The sequence below is a fragment of the Heterocephalus glaber genome, unplaced genomic scaffold, assembly GCF_053883595.1.
Source record: "Heterocephalus glaber isolate CG9 unplaced genomic scaffold, H.glaber_assembly_v1.0 deba00000937, whole genome shotgun sequence".
Lineage (NCBI taxonomy): Eukaryota > Metazoa > Chordata > Mammalia > Rodentia > Bathyergidae > Heterocephalus > Heterocephalus glaber.
The window spans coordinates 3,572,985-3,590,275 of record NW_028258173.1 but is presented as its reverse complement, the minus strand read 5'-3'; the positions used below and the strand labels follow the sequence as shown (position 1 = coordinate 3,590,275).

The window sequence follows — 17,291 nt, the reverse complement described above, 5'->3', positions numbered from 1 at the left end:
GACCGCAGAGAGAACAGGGCCAATTTCTCCCATTCCTGCAGGTGAGGGATCCGCAAAGCAGAGTCCTGCTGCCTATGTACAGAGGGACATGGTCTTGACCTTGTGCCAAATGGACTCCCAGGGCCCGGGCTGGGTCAGCTTGCTAGCCAGCTTGTCTGCTTTGAGGCGGGCTGTAGATCACTGTCTTTCCTTTTTTAAATTGTCAGGAAAGAAGACACCGCTTGAGTGGAGGGTCAAGGGCAGACTTGTGAGTTGAGACTAGAAAGTTAACTACCAGAGGCTGCCAGATGCTTGCAGGAAAGTAGAGGAGGGACAGGAGATGCAGATATTGGAAAAATCTCCATCTTCTAACTGAGCTGCTTTCATCTGTCCACAGAGACCCAGAATTCATTCTTTGGAATCTCTGAATTCTGGGAGGGACCTTGGCCCCCTTTACCAAACAAAAGATTATGAAGGAAAGAAGAGGATCAAAAGAGGCAAAGAAGAAGCCAGGCACGGTGGTGCACACCTGTAATCACAGCACTCTAGGAGGCTGACAAGGAGGAACGCTAGTTCAATCCCAGCCTGGGCAACTTAGCAAGATTGTGTCTCAAAATAAAAAAGGGGCTAGAATGTAGCTCAGTGCAGAAGCCCTGGGTTCAACTCTCAGGACCACAAGGGGGGAAAAAAGAGGCAAAGAAGAATCAGCTCTGTGAAAATCTCCCCCAAAGCAAGCACTGACACACACCCTCCCCGACACAGACGAGCCAAGAGGCTGGGCTGACGCTCAGTGTGTCAGGCACCTGGGTCTGTCTGCGCTGCTCCCTGAAGGAGCCGAAGGTGGAGACAGGCCTGGTGCAGATGTGCCCTACAAAGGGCTTCAGCAACAGACCTGGCTTTGGAGGGGCATTCAATCCAGGCAGAGGGTGGACAGACAGACAGACAGGAGGAGAAGCCCAGTTTCTCTTGACAAGGAGGGAAGGTGGCAGAGCTCTCTAGACCACATGGCATGTGCATGGCAATGGTCACCACTGAGAGCTCCAGCATGGATCCCAGGCTGTAGAGGGAAGGAAGTCCTCTCTGAGTCCCAGTTCATTTGAAGAACAGGGCTGGGGAAGCATAAAGGGACGCAAAGAGTCTGGAGAGAATTAAAACCAGGTCAGGGACACGTGCCGACTAGGCACCTACTGGGCCTGCTGTCAGGCGCCAGGCTGGAGTCAGCCCACGTCCTGTCCACGCCCCTCGAGGGGGCCGCCCTGTTCCCTCCCCCACTCAAGGAACAGGAGGCGGCCCGGGAGGGGAAATCTCTGTAAAGACTTGTGTTCCAACTGCTTTGTGCCCCAAAACCGTGGCCTCCCCCTGAGTGGCTCAGATTTTGCTTTTTTTTTTCTTCTTTCCCCTCTGCTGTTAACACAACATCTGGGTTTCAGATCGAGGGCGATACACTGGCTGATGAATTCCCTGCCAGATGCTGGCTACTGGAATGCACAGCCATCGACTAAATTCAAAGTGCACACAACCACAAAGCCCTGCCCCCTCCTGCGGGCTGAGGACACCACATGATGTCACTTCCCCCTTTGAGGAGCCTGCAAAAACAATCCCGCTGTACCCAGCCAGAACGGGGATGAAAATGAACCGAACCGGGTGGGGGAAAGGCAAGGTCACAGAAGCCGATCCAGCTCTGAGAATCACAACTGCCCAGGAAAATTAACAGAGCCTGGGACCTTCCCGCTTTTGTCCTTGGAGGGGGCTGCTACTGGGAGCCCTAGTGCCATCAGCACATGCTGTGGCCCAGGGCCCACCGGGAGACAAAGCATGCACAATGCATTCCAACTCCTGCTGTTCTCCTTAAGGATCCCACCACTAACCCATGGCCCGCTGTGTTCTCAGAAGCACACCAATACCTCGGGTCCAACTGTGTCTGCAGAAGCCCAATGGAAATTCCTGGGAAAATAAAACAAGTCCCACCTGGGATCTGTGGAGCATGTCCAGATCTCTCTATACCTTGCTGCACTGCCCCCCTACACCCTGCGTGTAACCAAACCCCATGGGAGTTTCCACTTGGGCCACTCTGCCAGCCCAGGAGCACAGGGGAACCTGGGGGTGTTAGACCTGACATCTACCCACCCATGTCCTCATCCTAGTGGGCTCCAGGCTGATCCTGTGGCCCCAGCCCCTCAAAACAAGGCAAGAGCACCCCCAGGACTCAGAAATACTCTGTCTTGTGTGTGTAATGAATGAGGTGGGAGGATCTGCTCCAGGTCACCAGAGGGCACTGCCCCAGCCCGTCTGTCTGTCCTCTCCCGCAGGCTGCAGCTGCACCCTGGGAGGGGGACCCGCAGGTCCATCTCCCGGGGAAAACATCTGCTGCTTCATCTGCTCACGTGCCCCCACTCAGGGTGGGATGGGGGCCTGCAATGTCTCAGTACACTTGCCGAAGACCTACCGACCAGCAGTGGCTGTGGCTGGGCTGGGGCCAGCCCTGCAGGCCTAACTGCAAACATCCTCCCAAGGCCGGGGAGCCCATTTCCTTGTCCCTGGGTAGAGCTCCCATGCAGACCATTTTGAAAGAACTGAAAAAGAAACAATGCTCTCTCCCAGAGGAAACCCAGCCCCTTCCCCTCCTGGTGAGCATCCTGTGGCCTTCATGGAGGTGCTGGGCATCGACAGGTGGTGTACCTGGTAGGGGGACTGTAAGGTCCCAGACACTTTGTCTAACCTCTGCAGACAAGGTGGTTCCATGTGGCTTGCCATTATACCCTCAAATCACACACAGGTAGCAGGGTCCCGTTACCATCTATAGCTAGGCCTCGTGGCACCCACTTGGGATTGTGTTTGCTTCCGTCAGTGGGACAGGCTGAGCTTGCCAGCTGGAGCGGCAGGGGTGGCTTTGAGTGCTGCTAGGGACAGGCAGATGGCGACTGGGAAAGGGGGTGATGCTTCCGAGGACCACAGACCCGCCCTGGCTCCCCGGGAGCTGGGGAGGACACAGGACACAGGCAGGGATGAACAGCGGCAGGCCTTACCGAAGTGCAACGAAGCAGTGCAGGTTTGGTGCCCTGGAGTCTGCAGGCATGTTCAGCTTGACTTGCCACCTCTGGCCTTGCTGTTCCCCCAAGGTGTCCCTGGGTGGACAGTTAGGGGCTCCCCCTGAGCATTGAGCTCTGCCCTGCCCTGTCCTGGCCCCTCCATGCCCAGCCCTTTTGGGTCACCAGAGGACAAGACCTCCAAGTCTGCTCCTTTTAGGGGAAAGAGACCCAAAAGGGGACGTCCACTTAGTAATTAAAAACAGCCCTGTGGTGGTGGGCAGGGCTCAGGGCTGCTTCCCTCCCTGCAGCAGCTGAGAGAGACCAGACCTTCTTGCGGGACCCCCGAACCTCCTCCAGCCCCAGGAGCCAGCAACGGGGGCTTGGGGAGGAGTGGGAAAGGAGCAGACTGGGCTCTGGGAAGAGTCAAACAGCGCCCCAGCTCAGGGGCAGGGCTGGGCCTGCCCTGGGGCAGACAGGACTTGGCCATGGCACTTAGGCCTGGAGTGAGAGCTGCGCTAGCAGATGGGTTTGGGAGAAAGGAAAGAAGCTAAGTCAGGGAGGGAGAAGGGGGTGCGAGGCGAGGATCAGGAGGCAGCAGCGCACACAGCCCCAGGCCACGCGCCCACGAGCTAGCCCCTGGGGATGTGCCAGGCCTGCCTGGCCGCTCAAGATTCGATTGCACACGTGAGCAGCTGTCCACTGGATGCCCATCTCCATGGAGACCAGCTTTCCCATCTCCATTTCCTGCCCATTGGCTTTGGCCCCCCCCCGGGAGCGATTCAGCTGTGCAGAGAAAACCCTCAGCCTCCTTGCCCAGCCTTCCTGCTGCCTTCACAGCCCCCAGGATCCTGTCCCTACCCTCTGTCCCCAGTGGGACCCCAGCCCACGCCTTGCCAAATTCCCTCTCACTCACTCCCTGTAGGCCAGCGAGCTCTCATGCCAGAGCCTTGGGCTCAGCCCTTCCCATTCACGTGCTGCTGAATCATTTGAAAAAAAAAATGCCTCCCGCTCCTGGGAGGGTTTGCTGAGAACAGTGCGGCTTTGTGGAGGGAACTGTGTTCTGCAGTTTCTCCGCCAAGAGCCCTCGCAGGAGCCAAGCTCAGCCCCCGAAAACCCCAGCTCGGAGCTCAGGGGGGTGGGGGCAGGAGGCACAGCCAGCACAGAGGGCATCTGGGGAACTGCCCACTGGTCCTCTGCCACCCCTTGATGCCCACAGGCTGTGGAAGGGGCCAGGTGGCAGCTCAGAAGCACAGGTGGCCAGCAGGGTCCTACCCTCAACTGCTGGTGAGGGCTGTGACCCTGGGTGGTCCCTCATTCCTCATCACTGACTCACTTTCAGGAGCAAACCGCAAGGGCTGGACCCTTGGACCCTTGTTTCAGGCCTGGTCAGCAGTGACAGTTTGCCAGCCGTGGCCCATGTGTGGGACCCTAAGGCACACAGCCCGGGGGCTGAACTTGACTCACTGCAAGTCGAAGGCAACACAATCAGGGTGTGAAGGCTGGAATTCCAGAGCCCACTCATTCCTAGGCTCCCAGGAGGGGAGGACTCCAATGGGGGTGTTGTGGTCATGTTCCTGCACCCCATCAGCGCAGCCCACTATCTCTGGCCGGACTGTCCCAGGGGCTGCTCTGGGGACACAAATCACCTTCTGCCCTCCAGAGTGCTGGCTGCAGGCCAGAAACTGTCCATCTCCTTTCAGAGGCCTTGTTCTGATGTCACTGCTGTTTGGAGGAACTTCTGTAGGTCAGAGAGGGTCCTCAGAAAACTCTGAAAGCCCTACTTCCTCATCCTCCAGTGTATCTGAGGTCCTGAATGCTGGCATGGGCCTCCTGGCCACAAGCAGGGCTGGGTGGGGAAGGAGAACAGCCCACACCTGGGGTCACATTCAAAACCGGCTGGTCTCAGTCCCTGCAGCTTGGGGGAGAAATGGCCCATGAGGCAGGGATCCAAGGGAGTGAACAATGACCATGGCTCTAATCAACACAGAGCTGGGAGTGGGGACTCTGTCCCCTAAATGTGAGGGTGGATGCAAAGAACCAGTGGAACACTCTAGAGCACACAGTGCTCCAGGGACACTCATGGAGAGGGCCTGAATGTGCTTTAGGAGGAGGAAGACACATCCTCCATGTCCAAGGCCTCCCTACCATTTGGCAGTGCTATGTACAGGGATTTAGGAGGCTCTGTGCCATTCCCGTGGCACTGCCCCCATGTCATAGTCCTACAGAGGCTGGTGAGGGCAGGTAGCTTACAGGGCTGGGTGTGGACCCAAACTGGACTCCCAAGCCTGCCAGCCTAGCCTCCTGTGGGTCCTGTTACTTCTGTGCAGTTGGGTCAAGAATGATGGCGGTAGAGCGGGGATGTAGCTCAGCGGTACCTGGCCTGCCTGGCAAGCACCAAGCCCTGTGTTTGATTCCCAGCGCTGGAAAAAAAAAAAAAGGATGCCAGTGATGGGGGACAGAGAGCTGGAGCCTAGGCACAAAGGTAGAGGTAGAGAATCACAGCTCAGAGGGAAACAGACACACTGACACCTTGTCTAAGTCATCAAGCCATTGTCAGGTGGCAGAGCCTGCATTCTCACTACCCCACCGCACTGGCTCCTCATGGAGGTCACTGAGTACATGAAAGGGGGGTCCAGGGAGACTCAAGCCTGCCCCACAGGCCTGTGTACCACTGCCCGGCCATCTCCAGGTGACTGGGAGGGTCTGGTGAGACCCCTAGGCCCTGGGGATGAGACGGAAAGGTGCCCATGGCATCTCCATGGGGAATCTCTGAACGGCCATCTTGGTTTTCTGGGAGTCCTGAGGGGCTGACTTAGAACCCACTCCAGTGGCCAGGCCCAGGCGAGCCCACCCTCCTTGGCCTTCCTGGAGATAGGTAGGAAAGGCCAGGGTGTCTCACCCTGCTGCCAGGGGACAATGTGGGTGTGACTGTCGGGCCAAAGATGAGTCACCCTCCACTGTGTCTCGCTGCCCATCCACCTCCACACCTACTTTTAGCTCCGGTGTGGCCGAGAAGGGGCAGTTCCTCACCTTGAAGGCACGGGCCACAAATACTACCTCTGCAAGTGGAAACAAAAAATAACCTGCTCCCAGCAAGGCTCACCCACTTCTGAGGCTGTGGTTTCAGGCTCAGGCAGGAGGACCTCAGTTGTACACTGCCTCTTCCATCATGGCACTGCACCCGCTGCCTTCTCGACGAGGTGTTCTGTGAGCCTACATTTCTCACCAAAGCGTCCATCGGGGTTCTCAGCACCACTCTGGGTCAGCATCCAGTGCCTCACTGTAGCTCTGTCCCTTCCCAGGTGTCGTTCTGAGCCTACTTATTACCTGTAACCTCCACGGCCTGTGAGCCTCGTGGTCCTGCTTGGGCTCCACTCCTTAGCTCCTGGGACAGTGCCTGGCACTCAGTATTTGTCAATGAAAAATGTTAGGAGGCCAGCTTCATTCAGGGAAAGAGGGTAAAGGTGGAAAGAGTAGTTCCCACACCCACATCCCAGTTGCAGTATTCAAAGCTCCCAGAAGCACTTGAAACAAAACTTGGTTTCCAAAGCTGGGATTAAACTACAAATACATTTTCTGGCACCCAGCCTTTTGATCCAAATGCATTAGGGACTTGGTTCTTTTTTCAGAAACAGATACAAGACAAAAGAGGCTGTGGCTCTAAAAAGAAGCCCCTAAAAGGAGAGCCACCTATGGTATCACACCCAGGGAAAATGAGGAAGTGGGCCTTTGGGTGATGAGAAGAAAACCAGGAACTATGCTGAGGCCAAAAAAAGAAAAGAAAAGCTTCCTAAAGATGACACAAACTACAATTCTTACAGAAGGCAAACCAAATAAGCTGAACACTAATGTGTGGCATGCATATGTAGGCTAAAGGGTGGGGAGAACCCAGGCTGGCAGCTTTGCATCTGCGGAGACAGGGGTATAGAAGAGGAAAAGTACAGATACTTGGGCGGCCTAATATATGGTTTTCAGGAAACATTTTGAATATCTGGTTTGGGTGGTGAGCTTAGAGTTGTTCATCATATCCTTTTCAAAATATACACAAAATAAATCAGGCCATTCATGGACCAACGGCACCAATGCATCATGGCCAAAGATGGCTGATTCAAGTCAAGAAATCTGACGAGGTCCTTGGCAGACACGGAAGGAGAGGGAAGGACAGGAATGGAGGGACATAGCTCAGGAACTACCAAGTCCAGGGGTTAACAAGCTATGGCCCAAGGGCCATGCCCCTCTCCCACCTGTTTCTGTAAATCAGCTTTTTAGCACACTTGGTCACTCATTTCTGACTCCTCCATGGCAGTTTACAGATGAGAGTAAGAATTGAACAGTAGGCAGAAGGCTGGCTGGAAAAGTTAACACATGTATTCTCTGGCTCTTTGGAGAAAACCTGTGTGGACCCCTGTCCCTGTCTGAACTTGCCAGAATCCCCCCACCCCCAAAAAACCCAAAAAAATCTACCCAGGTTGGGGTCTCTGTGGCTTCCCTGGCTGCTGGGTCAGGAGCAGGATACAGACTGAACTGACACCCGAACCCCGGGCTGCCAGCCCAGAGAAGTCTCCCAGCACAGCTGGAGTGGCCCTTCTCTCTCCTCCCCATGCGGCTCTAAGAGCGTATTAAGACAAATGCTATTAAGCAGTGTTGGCTCTGTCGTTTGCAAGGGTAAGCGAGGTTTCAGAACAACCTCCCTGCCAGTGTCTCAGTCAGTGCTAAGCAACAAATGATGTATCTCTTGAGATTGTGCCCATCTGACCTCAGATGCCCCTGAAAGTATTTGAAAACAAGTGCATTTACCTGGAGTTTCCATGTGGGCTCGTGGCACATGCAAAGGGACCCCTTCTGGGAGATGGGTCTGTGGTACCCCAGCTAGACCCACTCCTTGAATCCCACATGGGGCCCTATTTTTTTTTCTTTTCTCTCAGTACTGGGGATTGAACTCAGGACATTGCACATGCGAGACAGGCGTGGCACCACTGAGCTAAATCCCCGGCCTCCACAGGGCCCTATTTTTGTGTGAGGGCAGGCCACTGAGTGTATACAGGCCTGAGGGCGTGGGAGGACAGGACGCCTGCACAGACCTTATGAGGGATGGATTTATTATGAGAGGGCTCCTGCCTTTACCATGTTTTCTGAAACTCTCGCAAACGTTTCCTGGCTTTTTCCAGAAACTGTGTGTGCAGCCTGTTTTGCCCTAAGATCTGCCACTGGAAGTCACCTACCATCTGATTGTGCTTCTCCTCATTGATGATGCTGCTGCTGTACAAGGGTGAATGGGCTCTGGACAGGGGCCCCACTTCCCTGGCTGGGAGCCCCGTGGAGTAAGACCTCAGAAGGGCCAGGTGAGTCTTCCTGCACAGCCGCCGCTCCTCGTCCAGCTCAGCCCTGCAGTGGACTTCCAAGCTCATGTTGGGGTGCTCTGTCTGCTCCAGCAGGCTCTTCTGCCTTCCCCCTTCCACCGCCGTCTTCTGCCTCTGCCTCGATGCTCTCCAGCCCGCTGGGTCCTGCTGTCCCGGCCATGGAGGCTGAGGTGAGCCCTCTGCCGGAATGGCTGGTTTGGGGCTCTGCAGGATCCCGGGCTCTCTGCCCATGCATATCATGTCCTCGGGAGGCAGCATCTGACTTTCCCTCTGGGGGATGCGTGGGGCTAAATGATGGCACTGGGCGGCCTCAGCCTGGCTTGGTAACTGTTGCAGATTGCACCGGGACGCTCTCCCAGAGGACTCCGCTTCTGAGACAGGCACAGCTACTGCCTGCCCTGTCCCCTCCTCTCCAGGGGTATCACTACTTAGTCCCTGGCCTCTGAGAAGACCTGCTGTCCAGCGGGGTTCTGGCCTGCCAAGGCCCTCCGTTCGAGGTGCCAAGTCAGGCGTTCTCTCAGCTTTCTGCTCGTATTAAACAATTCCTCCATGGCAGACTCTAGCTCTTTCTGCCAATAGTCCTTGTCACCACACTGGGACTGTGACCCCTTTTCGTGGGTGGAGCTGACCAGGCACAGCTGTTCCCGGTCCTCCGGGTGGCTCTCTGGACTCTCGGGCCCTGAGCCGAGTGGGTGGTCCCCTTTCCCACGTGCCGCATCCGCTTTGGGGCTCTCTCCTTCGCTTTTTCCTCCAGGAACTTGGTTTCCACTGCAGTGGCCAAGAGTGGATGCAGCTTTTCAAGGTCAGTCCTTCGAAAGCCCACCCGACTCTCCACAAGCTGGCAGCCACCGCTGGTCTGAATTGAAGGAGCCCGCTTCCCTTTATTCTTCTCGGGGGGACTCAAACACTGCGCTTGGGGAGCCCCCGTCTCTCTGAGCCTGTTGCTTTCTTCAGGGACTTGGTGTGCCAGGCCTGTCATCTGGGTGGCACCTCCCTGCAACTCCTCTCTTCTCTGCGGGGTTCTTTGTGCCTCTGCCTGCCCCTGGGGGATCTGGCTGCTCCCTGCAGGATGGGCTCCTCTGAGTGGGGTTTGTTTCCCGCTGCCCACCTTGCAGCCCCACCCAGTTGAAGGGCTAAATACAGCCGCTGCAGGTCTCTGAGTTGCTGGTGTCCAGCCTCCTGCCACTCTGTCCGCAATTCCCCAGGCAGGCACTGCAGTTGGCAGCTTCTCCGCTGCTGCTCCTTGGGTCTCCTCTGCAGAACGACATCTCCTTTGCCCCTGGCCTGCAGCAACGTAGACTTCCGCCTCAAAGCGAAGGCTGTGTCATCAGGAGCGAGCCTGGGCCATGCAGCATGCTCTGTGTCCCTTTGCATTTCTGCGAGCTCTGCAGACACAGCTTCTGAGAGAAGGGGGCTCAGCCCAAAGTGGATGGTTCTGGGGACAAAGGACCTGGGGGGCCTCAGGTGTCACAACTGTCCCACTGCAAACCTAAAAGGACAGGAGGACACACATTGCCTCCCAGAGTGTCCCGAGAGGGAGCAAGGCCCTGGGGACAAGTGCACGTGGGATTCTCCGTGCAGGAACACACAGTCCTCAGGGCCCCTCCCACATGGCAGTCCGATAAGAGTCCATGGGGCAACTGTTTTCAATGGGGTATGGCCTTGCTTCCCAGGGGACAGGCATGCAGCAGTGTCTGGGAACGGTTCTTGTCCTAGTGCCTAGTGACTAGAACAGGGAACTGCTGCAGAGGCCAGGTCTGCTGCCAAACATCCTACAATGCCCCAGACAGCTCCACAACAAACTATGATCTGACCCAAAATGTCAATAGCATTGAGGCTGAGAAGCCCACCCCAGGAGGCAGGTTAGGATAGAGGCAGGGTGGGAGCATACAGCGAGCACCTGCAAACAGACCTGGGGGAGGCCAGGGCAGGAAGAAGAGGAAGCCCAAGCCCCGCCTCTGGGGCCAGAAAGCAGCTTACAAACCGAAAGAGGAAGGGGCAGAGGAGGGAGGAGCCTGCCAGATAGAGTGTGCGTGCGTGCATGGATCTGTAGGGCAGGCATGTGAGCGGGCATGTGTGCAGAAGTGTGGGTGTGCACACAAGTTTGGTACTTGAACCCAATACAAAGCAAACAGAGGGAAGATAAGACGTGTGTTACATCTCTTTCCATGGTTCCAACTCTTTGCTTGTGTGACAGAGGACTCCTGCCGGTCTCTGGCATCAGGAAGGGTCACTCAGAAAATAGCACCCACATGTATACCATGGCCTGCATGCATGGCTTCTCCTCCGAGCACTGCTCACCTCGCTGCTCCGCTTTTACAGTAACCATGGGAAGTAAGGTGCTAGTACCACCCCTGAGTCACAGATGGAGAAACCGAGGCAGGGAACGACAAGGACACCTGAGGCAGATCCCATAGCTCTCAAGAGGAAGACAGGCTCTCCCTGCTTGGGTAGACCACAGTGCCTTTGACCGGCTGTGTTTGCTGATGCTGCCAGTGGCTTGGATTCCCATCTTCTGGTGGGAGGTATTTGTACCCCTGGTCAAGCAGAGCATGAACTCAGAATCATACACTTAGAACAGTGGCTAAGATCCTATTCTGCCAGTCTGCCCAACACCATGGGGACAGCAAGAGGACGGGGTGAAGGCTGGGACATTCAGCCCCATGACTGAAATTTCTGACAAAGGTGACACAGCAATTCAATGGGGGAAAGAACAGTCTTTTGTTCTTTGTTCTTTGTTTTTTCAACAAATGGTCTTGTGACAGTTGAAAATCTACATGCAAAAAAAAAAAAGGAGGAATTTGACCCTTTCCTTACATCATATACAAACAGTAACTCATAGTGGATCATGGGCCTTCATAGGTCTAAAACTGTACTACTTAGCAGGTGTTTATTCACCTTGACTCTAACACCAAAAGCTCAAGCAATAAAAGAAGAAATGGAGAACCTGGACACCAACAAAATTCAAACTTTTGTGCTTCGAAAGGCACTGTTGATAAAGTAAAAATAAAGGCACAGACTAAGGAGATATTTGTGGATTGTAAATTCAATAAGAGACTCCAATCGAGAATATATAAACAAGTCTTACAACTCAATAAGAAGACAAATGATCTAATTTTGAAATGGGCAAGAAACTCAAATAGACATTTCAGAGAAGACAGATGTGTAGTTAAGACAGCACTAAAAAGGTGTCCAACCCCACATTCACAAGGGAAATGCAGACTGAAGCTGCAGTGAGACACCACTTCCCACCCACTGGTCACACCCACTGGGTGTGCAATTTTTAGAGAGCAACAAGTGCTGTCAAGGAGGTGGACAAATTGGAACGTCTCACAGTGTGGCTGGGAACGTAAAATGGTGCAGCCCTACTTTGGAAAACAGTCTGGCACTTAGTTTCTTTAGAAGGTAAACGAGCTGAGATGATGGCACGCCTGTCATCTGGGCACTGTGGGAGGCTGAGGCAGGAGGATGGCAAGTTTGAGCCCAGCCTGGGTAATTTAGTGATTTATTGAGATCCTGTCTCAACATAAAAAAAAACAAAAACGGGCTAGGGATGTAGCTCAACACAAAGGACCTGGGTTCAATCTCCAGTACTACCACCACTACCACCACACACACACTGACACACACACACGTGCACACACATGCACACACACACATACACAAAGGTAAACAGACAGCATTAAGACCAAGCAATTCTCCTCAATCCTGTTCCTAGGCCTATAGTCAGGAGAAATGGAAGCATGGAAGCATGTGTCCACACAAAGGGATGGAAGCTTGGAGAGGCTCAATACTTTTCCCAGCTCCCAGAAGCTCTGGGTTCGAATGTGAGTCTCACTTACCAAAGATAGACCTCTTCCCACCCCTGGGAAGGGCCCTGAAGAGTGGGCTGGGGTCTGGGCTGCTGTGAATGTGCTTTGTCCGTCATGGAAGACATGTGGAGGGAATGGGGGTCACACCCTTTATTAGCAGGTGACAATATTTAAGACTCCTCAAGCTTGGGAAGCGTCCCTGGCTCAGCTGATGACCCTAATTTGGTGGAGAGCTTTGGGGTGAAGTCTAGGAAATGACAGCAGTTCAGGCGTTGCTGGTCCCTAGGACACTGCCAGGTGTGTCCTTCATACCAGATGTCAGGGTCCCTCTCGGACTCATGGGAGTACTGACCCTGATGTGACCAGGGACATGCACTCCACGGGGACCCCTCCACCTGGGAGGAGTGCCTGCTCCCCAGGCCGCCTGGAGCCTCTCCGGGACACCTGCCAAGGAAGAGAGGCATGCTTCTGGTTGGGGTCCCCACTCCAGACACACCCACGCTGTGTGCTGAGGAGAACATCCTGGACTGAGTGGGGTCCTGGAGACCCTACATTCCCCTCCCCACACCCCATGTCCTCATGATGAGTGGCCCTCATGTCATCCAGACCTCTCAGAGCAGAGGGCTGCCTTTCTGTCAGCTGCCCTCACCACTTGGGGAAAGCACAGACCCCTTCCTGATGGAGCTGCCCCCATAGCCATCCATGGGAAGACAGCATTGGCGGCCACCTGTGCCCCCTAGCGCCCCCTGCCATGCAGAGCGGACACTGGGCCTTTTCTCTCCAGCTTTCTGCACCCTTGTGACCCCAGTACCTAAAGCCAGCCTGCAGCGGCCACACCCACACAGCTGCTCAGACAGCTTTCCAAAGATGTAGGCCCTGCCTTGCCCTAAAAAAGACCCTCTGTGAGGCGGCCCGTGGACAGTCCTCAGGCCTTCTGGCCCTCTCCCTGCAGAGACCCCAGGGCCTCTGAGCAGCCCAGGCAGAGACAATGGCTGCTGTGGACCTGGAGGATCAAGGACAATGAGCATCCCATCAGAGACACTGTGAGGTGCTGCTCATCAGGGCTCCTGGTCAGGCAGGATGGAGTCCCAGGCAGCCCATCTAGGAGCTTTGGGGACAGGCCTGTCCAGTCCAACAAGGAGGACAGTCACACAGCTAATTTGCTACAGTCATGACAAAGGCTCAAGCTCAGACTGTAGCAGTGATGCTTCCGGATCCCCCCAGGGACCACCGCTGGATCAGTGTTTACCCACCCCCCACCCCATGGCTGGCCAAAGATAGGACATTGAGCCTAGCACACGTGGGTGCCTAGGAATCACCACAGCAGGAGCTGTGTCCTGTCCCAGGCATGGTGGGCGATGGCAAGCGTGACGTGTCCCAAGATGATGCCAGGATGCAGCTGCCTCCTCCATCTTCAGGGGTTTCCTGGCCCCTACAGATGGAGACACTGCCTTTCCTCCCCACCTGACTCCCAAGACCCCCCACACACCGACTTCTGGCTGGGGCCTACCCTGTCATGTGCCTGGAACTGATTGTATTGTGGAGATTATTTAACCAAGCCAGGGGACAAATGTGGAAAAGATGGGGACAAATAGACCTGGCTGTGAGGATGTGGCGTTGACAACCATGCAACCCTGGGCAGCACCACACTTCCAAACTCACACCCATCTCGCGCTGTCTGTCTAGAGGGGAGCTTTAGGCCTATCCTCACTTCTCACAGGGACGCTGAGACTCAGAGAGGTGAAGTGACTTGCCTAGGGCCAAAGAGCTCACAAGCATTGCAGCACGGGTTCAAACCCAGCAGGAGGTGGACCACTGGCCCCAGGCTCCCAACCTGGAAGTGAGAGCGGGCACAGCAGGATCCACTCCCAGGGCCCGAGAGGACCTCACCGGTCCTCCTGCCCACCTGACCTCCAGCCTCTCTGGATCCCAGAGGTGCTTGGCCTCGGAAGGCTCTAAAGCCTGGGATGGGCCTGCGTGCTTCCTATGCTTCTCCCCCTTGCCACCACAAGACCCTCATGTCACCACCGAGTGGACCACCCACCCCTCCAGCTCACGGACTTGATTCCTCAAGGTGCATTCCACAGCAGGTCAGCCCAGTGCTCCTGGAACTCTGTGAGTCAGGTTCAGACTCAGCAGGTCTCATGTGGGGGCTGGGGCTCTGCATGTCTGAGGCGCTCCCCAAGGACACTGAGGTGGACACTGTCGTCCAGAGGTCGTGCTTGGAGTCGAGGCCCAGCAGACAGGTCTCCACATGTCCTCCTCTATCCTCTTCCAAACTGTGACCCCCTCAGCCCTCCAAGCTTCCTGGTCAGCCTCTCTGTCAGCCCCATCCGCAGGCCTCCCCCTCCTCCCTGCACTGTGGCTACAGCTTCCACCACAATGGCCTCTGTGGTGCTCACTGGCCAGGCTGCTGCTGTGGCCCATGGCCACCTGCAGCATGCACCTGAGCCCAGTGCAGATTCCCGGCCCAGCTGAGCTGGAGCAATGGAGCCTCAGGGGACAGGCACGGGAGCTTATCAGTCTCAGAGAGCTGAGATCTCTGGCTCCAGGCTCGGGAGCATTCAGGCAGCTTACGGCCTTGCTCCCCTTCCTTTCCCTGCCAGGAGTGCCACAGACCAGCCACCCTGACCTCCACAGCAACAGCAGAGCCCTCTTCCCTTCTCCAGAAGCCAGCCACCCAGTCAGCACTTCTCTGAAACACATAAAACCAGTTATAGAAGGGCTCCCACTAGCCAGTCACAGTGGCACATGCCTGCTATCCCAGCATTTTAGGAGGCTGAGGCAGGAGGATCACAAATCCAAGCCCATCCTGGGAAACTTAGGGAGAGCCTGTCTCAAAATAAAAAAGAGCTGGGGATGTAGCTCAGTGTATATGTCCTGGAGTTCAACCCCCAGTACCTCTCCCAACAACAAAAAAAGAAGCTTCCATCAGTTGGTGTGGGCTAGAGAGGCAGTGCTTGCATTCAGCTAAAGCTTAGTCTCATGTAAAGTCAGACAGCTGTCTACCCTTTAGGAGTATTAGAATACGTATTATTTGACCTCAAAAAAATAGAAACAAAAAAATCTCTCTTAGTTGTCCTTGAGATGATACATACAACATGCATACAACAGAGTTCCGCTAAACCGGAGACTCTAGTGTCCGGGGGAAAATAGAATGAGACACATCCGAAGCTCACCGGATCCAACCATGTGAGCGCCGAGTGGGAGAACCCTGGATGTGGAAGACAAAGAGAAATGTACTTGGTCTCACGGGAAGGACAGCTTGACTAAAGACAAAGGAGACTCTGCTATTGGGAGATGCATCTTCCTAGGGTCCCCGAAAGGATGCGGGGTGGCCATGAAGAGCAAAGGGATGCAGAGCTCGGGAGAATGACAACACTGGTCACGGAATGGACACCCTAAGAGCCAGGACTGTTCAGAGGTGGGCAGAGAGGTGGCTTCAGGGTACAGCTTCTGGCTCACCTCAGTGCTGAGGTCAAGTCAAGAGCACTAACCAGCCATGTGACCCAAAGCAAGCAGTTTAACTCAGTCTCCTTGTCTGTCACCATGACGACCACCCAAATGTGCTTGGCTGGCAATTTAAGGGGAGGGAGATACTCACTGTGCCTGTGTCCAGAAGACTGGGATGGACCACCGAGAGCACATGACAGGGAGGCAGAGGTTGGCCAGGGGAGGGATGCACCTCCTACAGGGCTGTTTTGGAATCACTGGGTAGGCAGTGAGACAGCCATCACTGAAGGCATCCAAGCCGAGCCCAGATAAAACAAACATATGTGACACCGTGACACCTGTGTGCTGCCCCAAGCCTGGTTTTCACCACCTCCTGACTTTTTTTTTTGGTACTGGGGATCAAACTTGGGTCCTTGTGCTTTTGAGGCAGGCGGCGGAACCACTGAGCTAAATCCTCGGCCCTACCACTTCCTGACTTTGAGCGGAGTTCTACAGTGGCAGTTACAAAAGCCGCTGGGCTGGGTTTTGGGCTGGCAGCATGGGAACCCCCGGAGGGAGGGAAGTCATGGCAGAACATGAGACCCCCCCCAGGCCCATAGCAGGTTTTCTTTTCACCCAAATCCTGGAGTGGGGCTTGTGAATCTGTTCATTTCACCATCTCTTTGTAACCCACCAGAGCTAGACGGCAGAAGTGGCCGGCAGCCAGCCACTGAGGGGATCACCTCAGGCTCATCATGACTCAGGTGCTTCCTGGAGCAGCTTCACTGAAACAAACTCTGAGGCTGACCGACCCCAAACTCATGGTCTGGACACCAGCAAGCTGAGTGGGCTGCTCATGGCTGACTACCACCTGCCTTCCAAGTCCCCAGCCTGGGCTGAGGTCCCCCAAATTAGCAGCTGCTCTTGCTGTACCATGATACTTCTGACTCCCCAGCTCCATTCTGCCAGTTCCCCACACCCATCCTCATCCTCCTGGTTTAACTGTCCTTGCAGAGCCCTGCGGTGCAGTGTCTGTCACACGGGCCTCCTGGACCTGCGTCCTGCACACCCTCATCGGCCCATCTCCAAGGCCCTCTCGGGAGCCTCGCCTGACAGCTGGGTACAGACACAGCCCCCCCCTCACCCCACATAAGGGAACAACCACCCTGAGGTGATGTGCAAGGGTCCCACTGACCCAGGCTGGCCGGGATCGAAGCTCTCCAGTTCCACCAGCAGATCCCTAGCTGGTTGACTAGGGCAGCCCATTGCCATGGGAACGGGCAGAGTTGTGCTGTGACATCATGGAAGGGGTGAGGTCAGGGACAGTGCCAAGCCAGCCAGAGAGTGGGCGTGCAGGTGACTTGGCTCCAACTGCCGGATGATGAGCAGGGGCATTTTGAAGATGCCCGGTTAGTCATGTCTGAGGTGGGTGCTGCACAATATGAAAACCCCCACAGCCACAGCGCAGAAGATACCTTCTTTCCTCCAGCCTGGCAGCATCACAACCTCCTCAGCTCCCCAGAGGTCAATAATGCTGACAGGCTGGGGAGATTTAGTTTGAGAAACACAGTCCCAAGGAGGCAAAGCAACTGATCCTCAGGGATCCATTCTTGCAAGGAAACGTGAACAGCAGGGATGTGGCCAGGGCATGGGCATCTCAGGAGGATTCAGGCTCAGGA

The 17,291-nt window shown here is 55.3% G+C and overlaps 2 protein-coding genes across 2 annotated transcripts in view; both read right to left on the bottom strand.

Annotated features, from left to right (window-relative positions):
- The window catches only part of Timp2 (TIMP metallopeptidase inhibitor 2), a 41,855-nt gene that overhangs the window by 14,452 nt on the left and 10,112 nt on the right, over positions 1-17,291 (bottom strand). The window lies entirely within an intron of this gene.
- Cep295nl (CEP295 N-terminal like) lies at positions 1,404-16,800 on the bottom strand. Its single transcript, XM_087208381.1, is given in 5 exon segments — positions 1,404-8,808; positions 8,811-9,038; positions 9,041-9,292; positions 9,295-12,624; positions 15,785-16,800. Coding segments are annotated over 4 exon segments (1,608 nt in total). The 5' UTR covers positions 9,743-12,624; positions 15,785-16,800; the 3' UTR covers positions 1,404-8,128.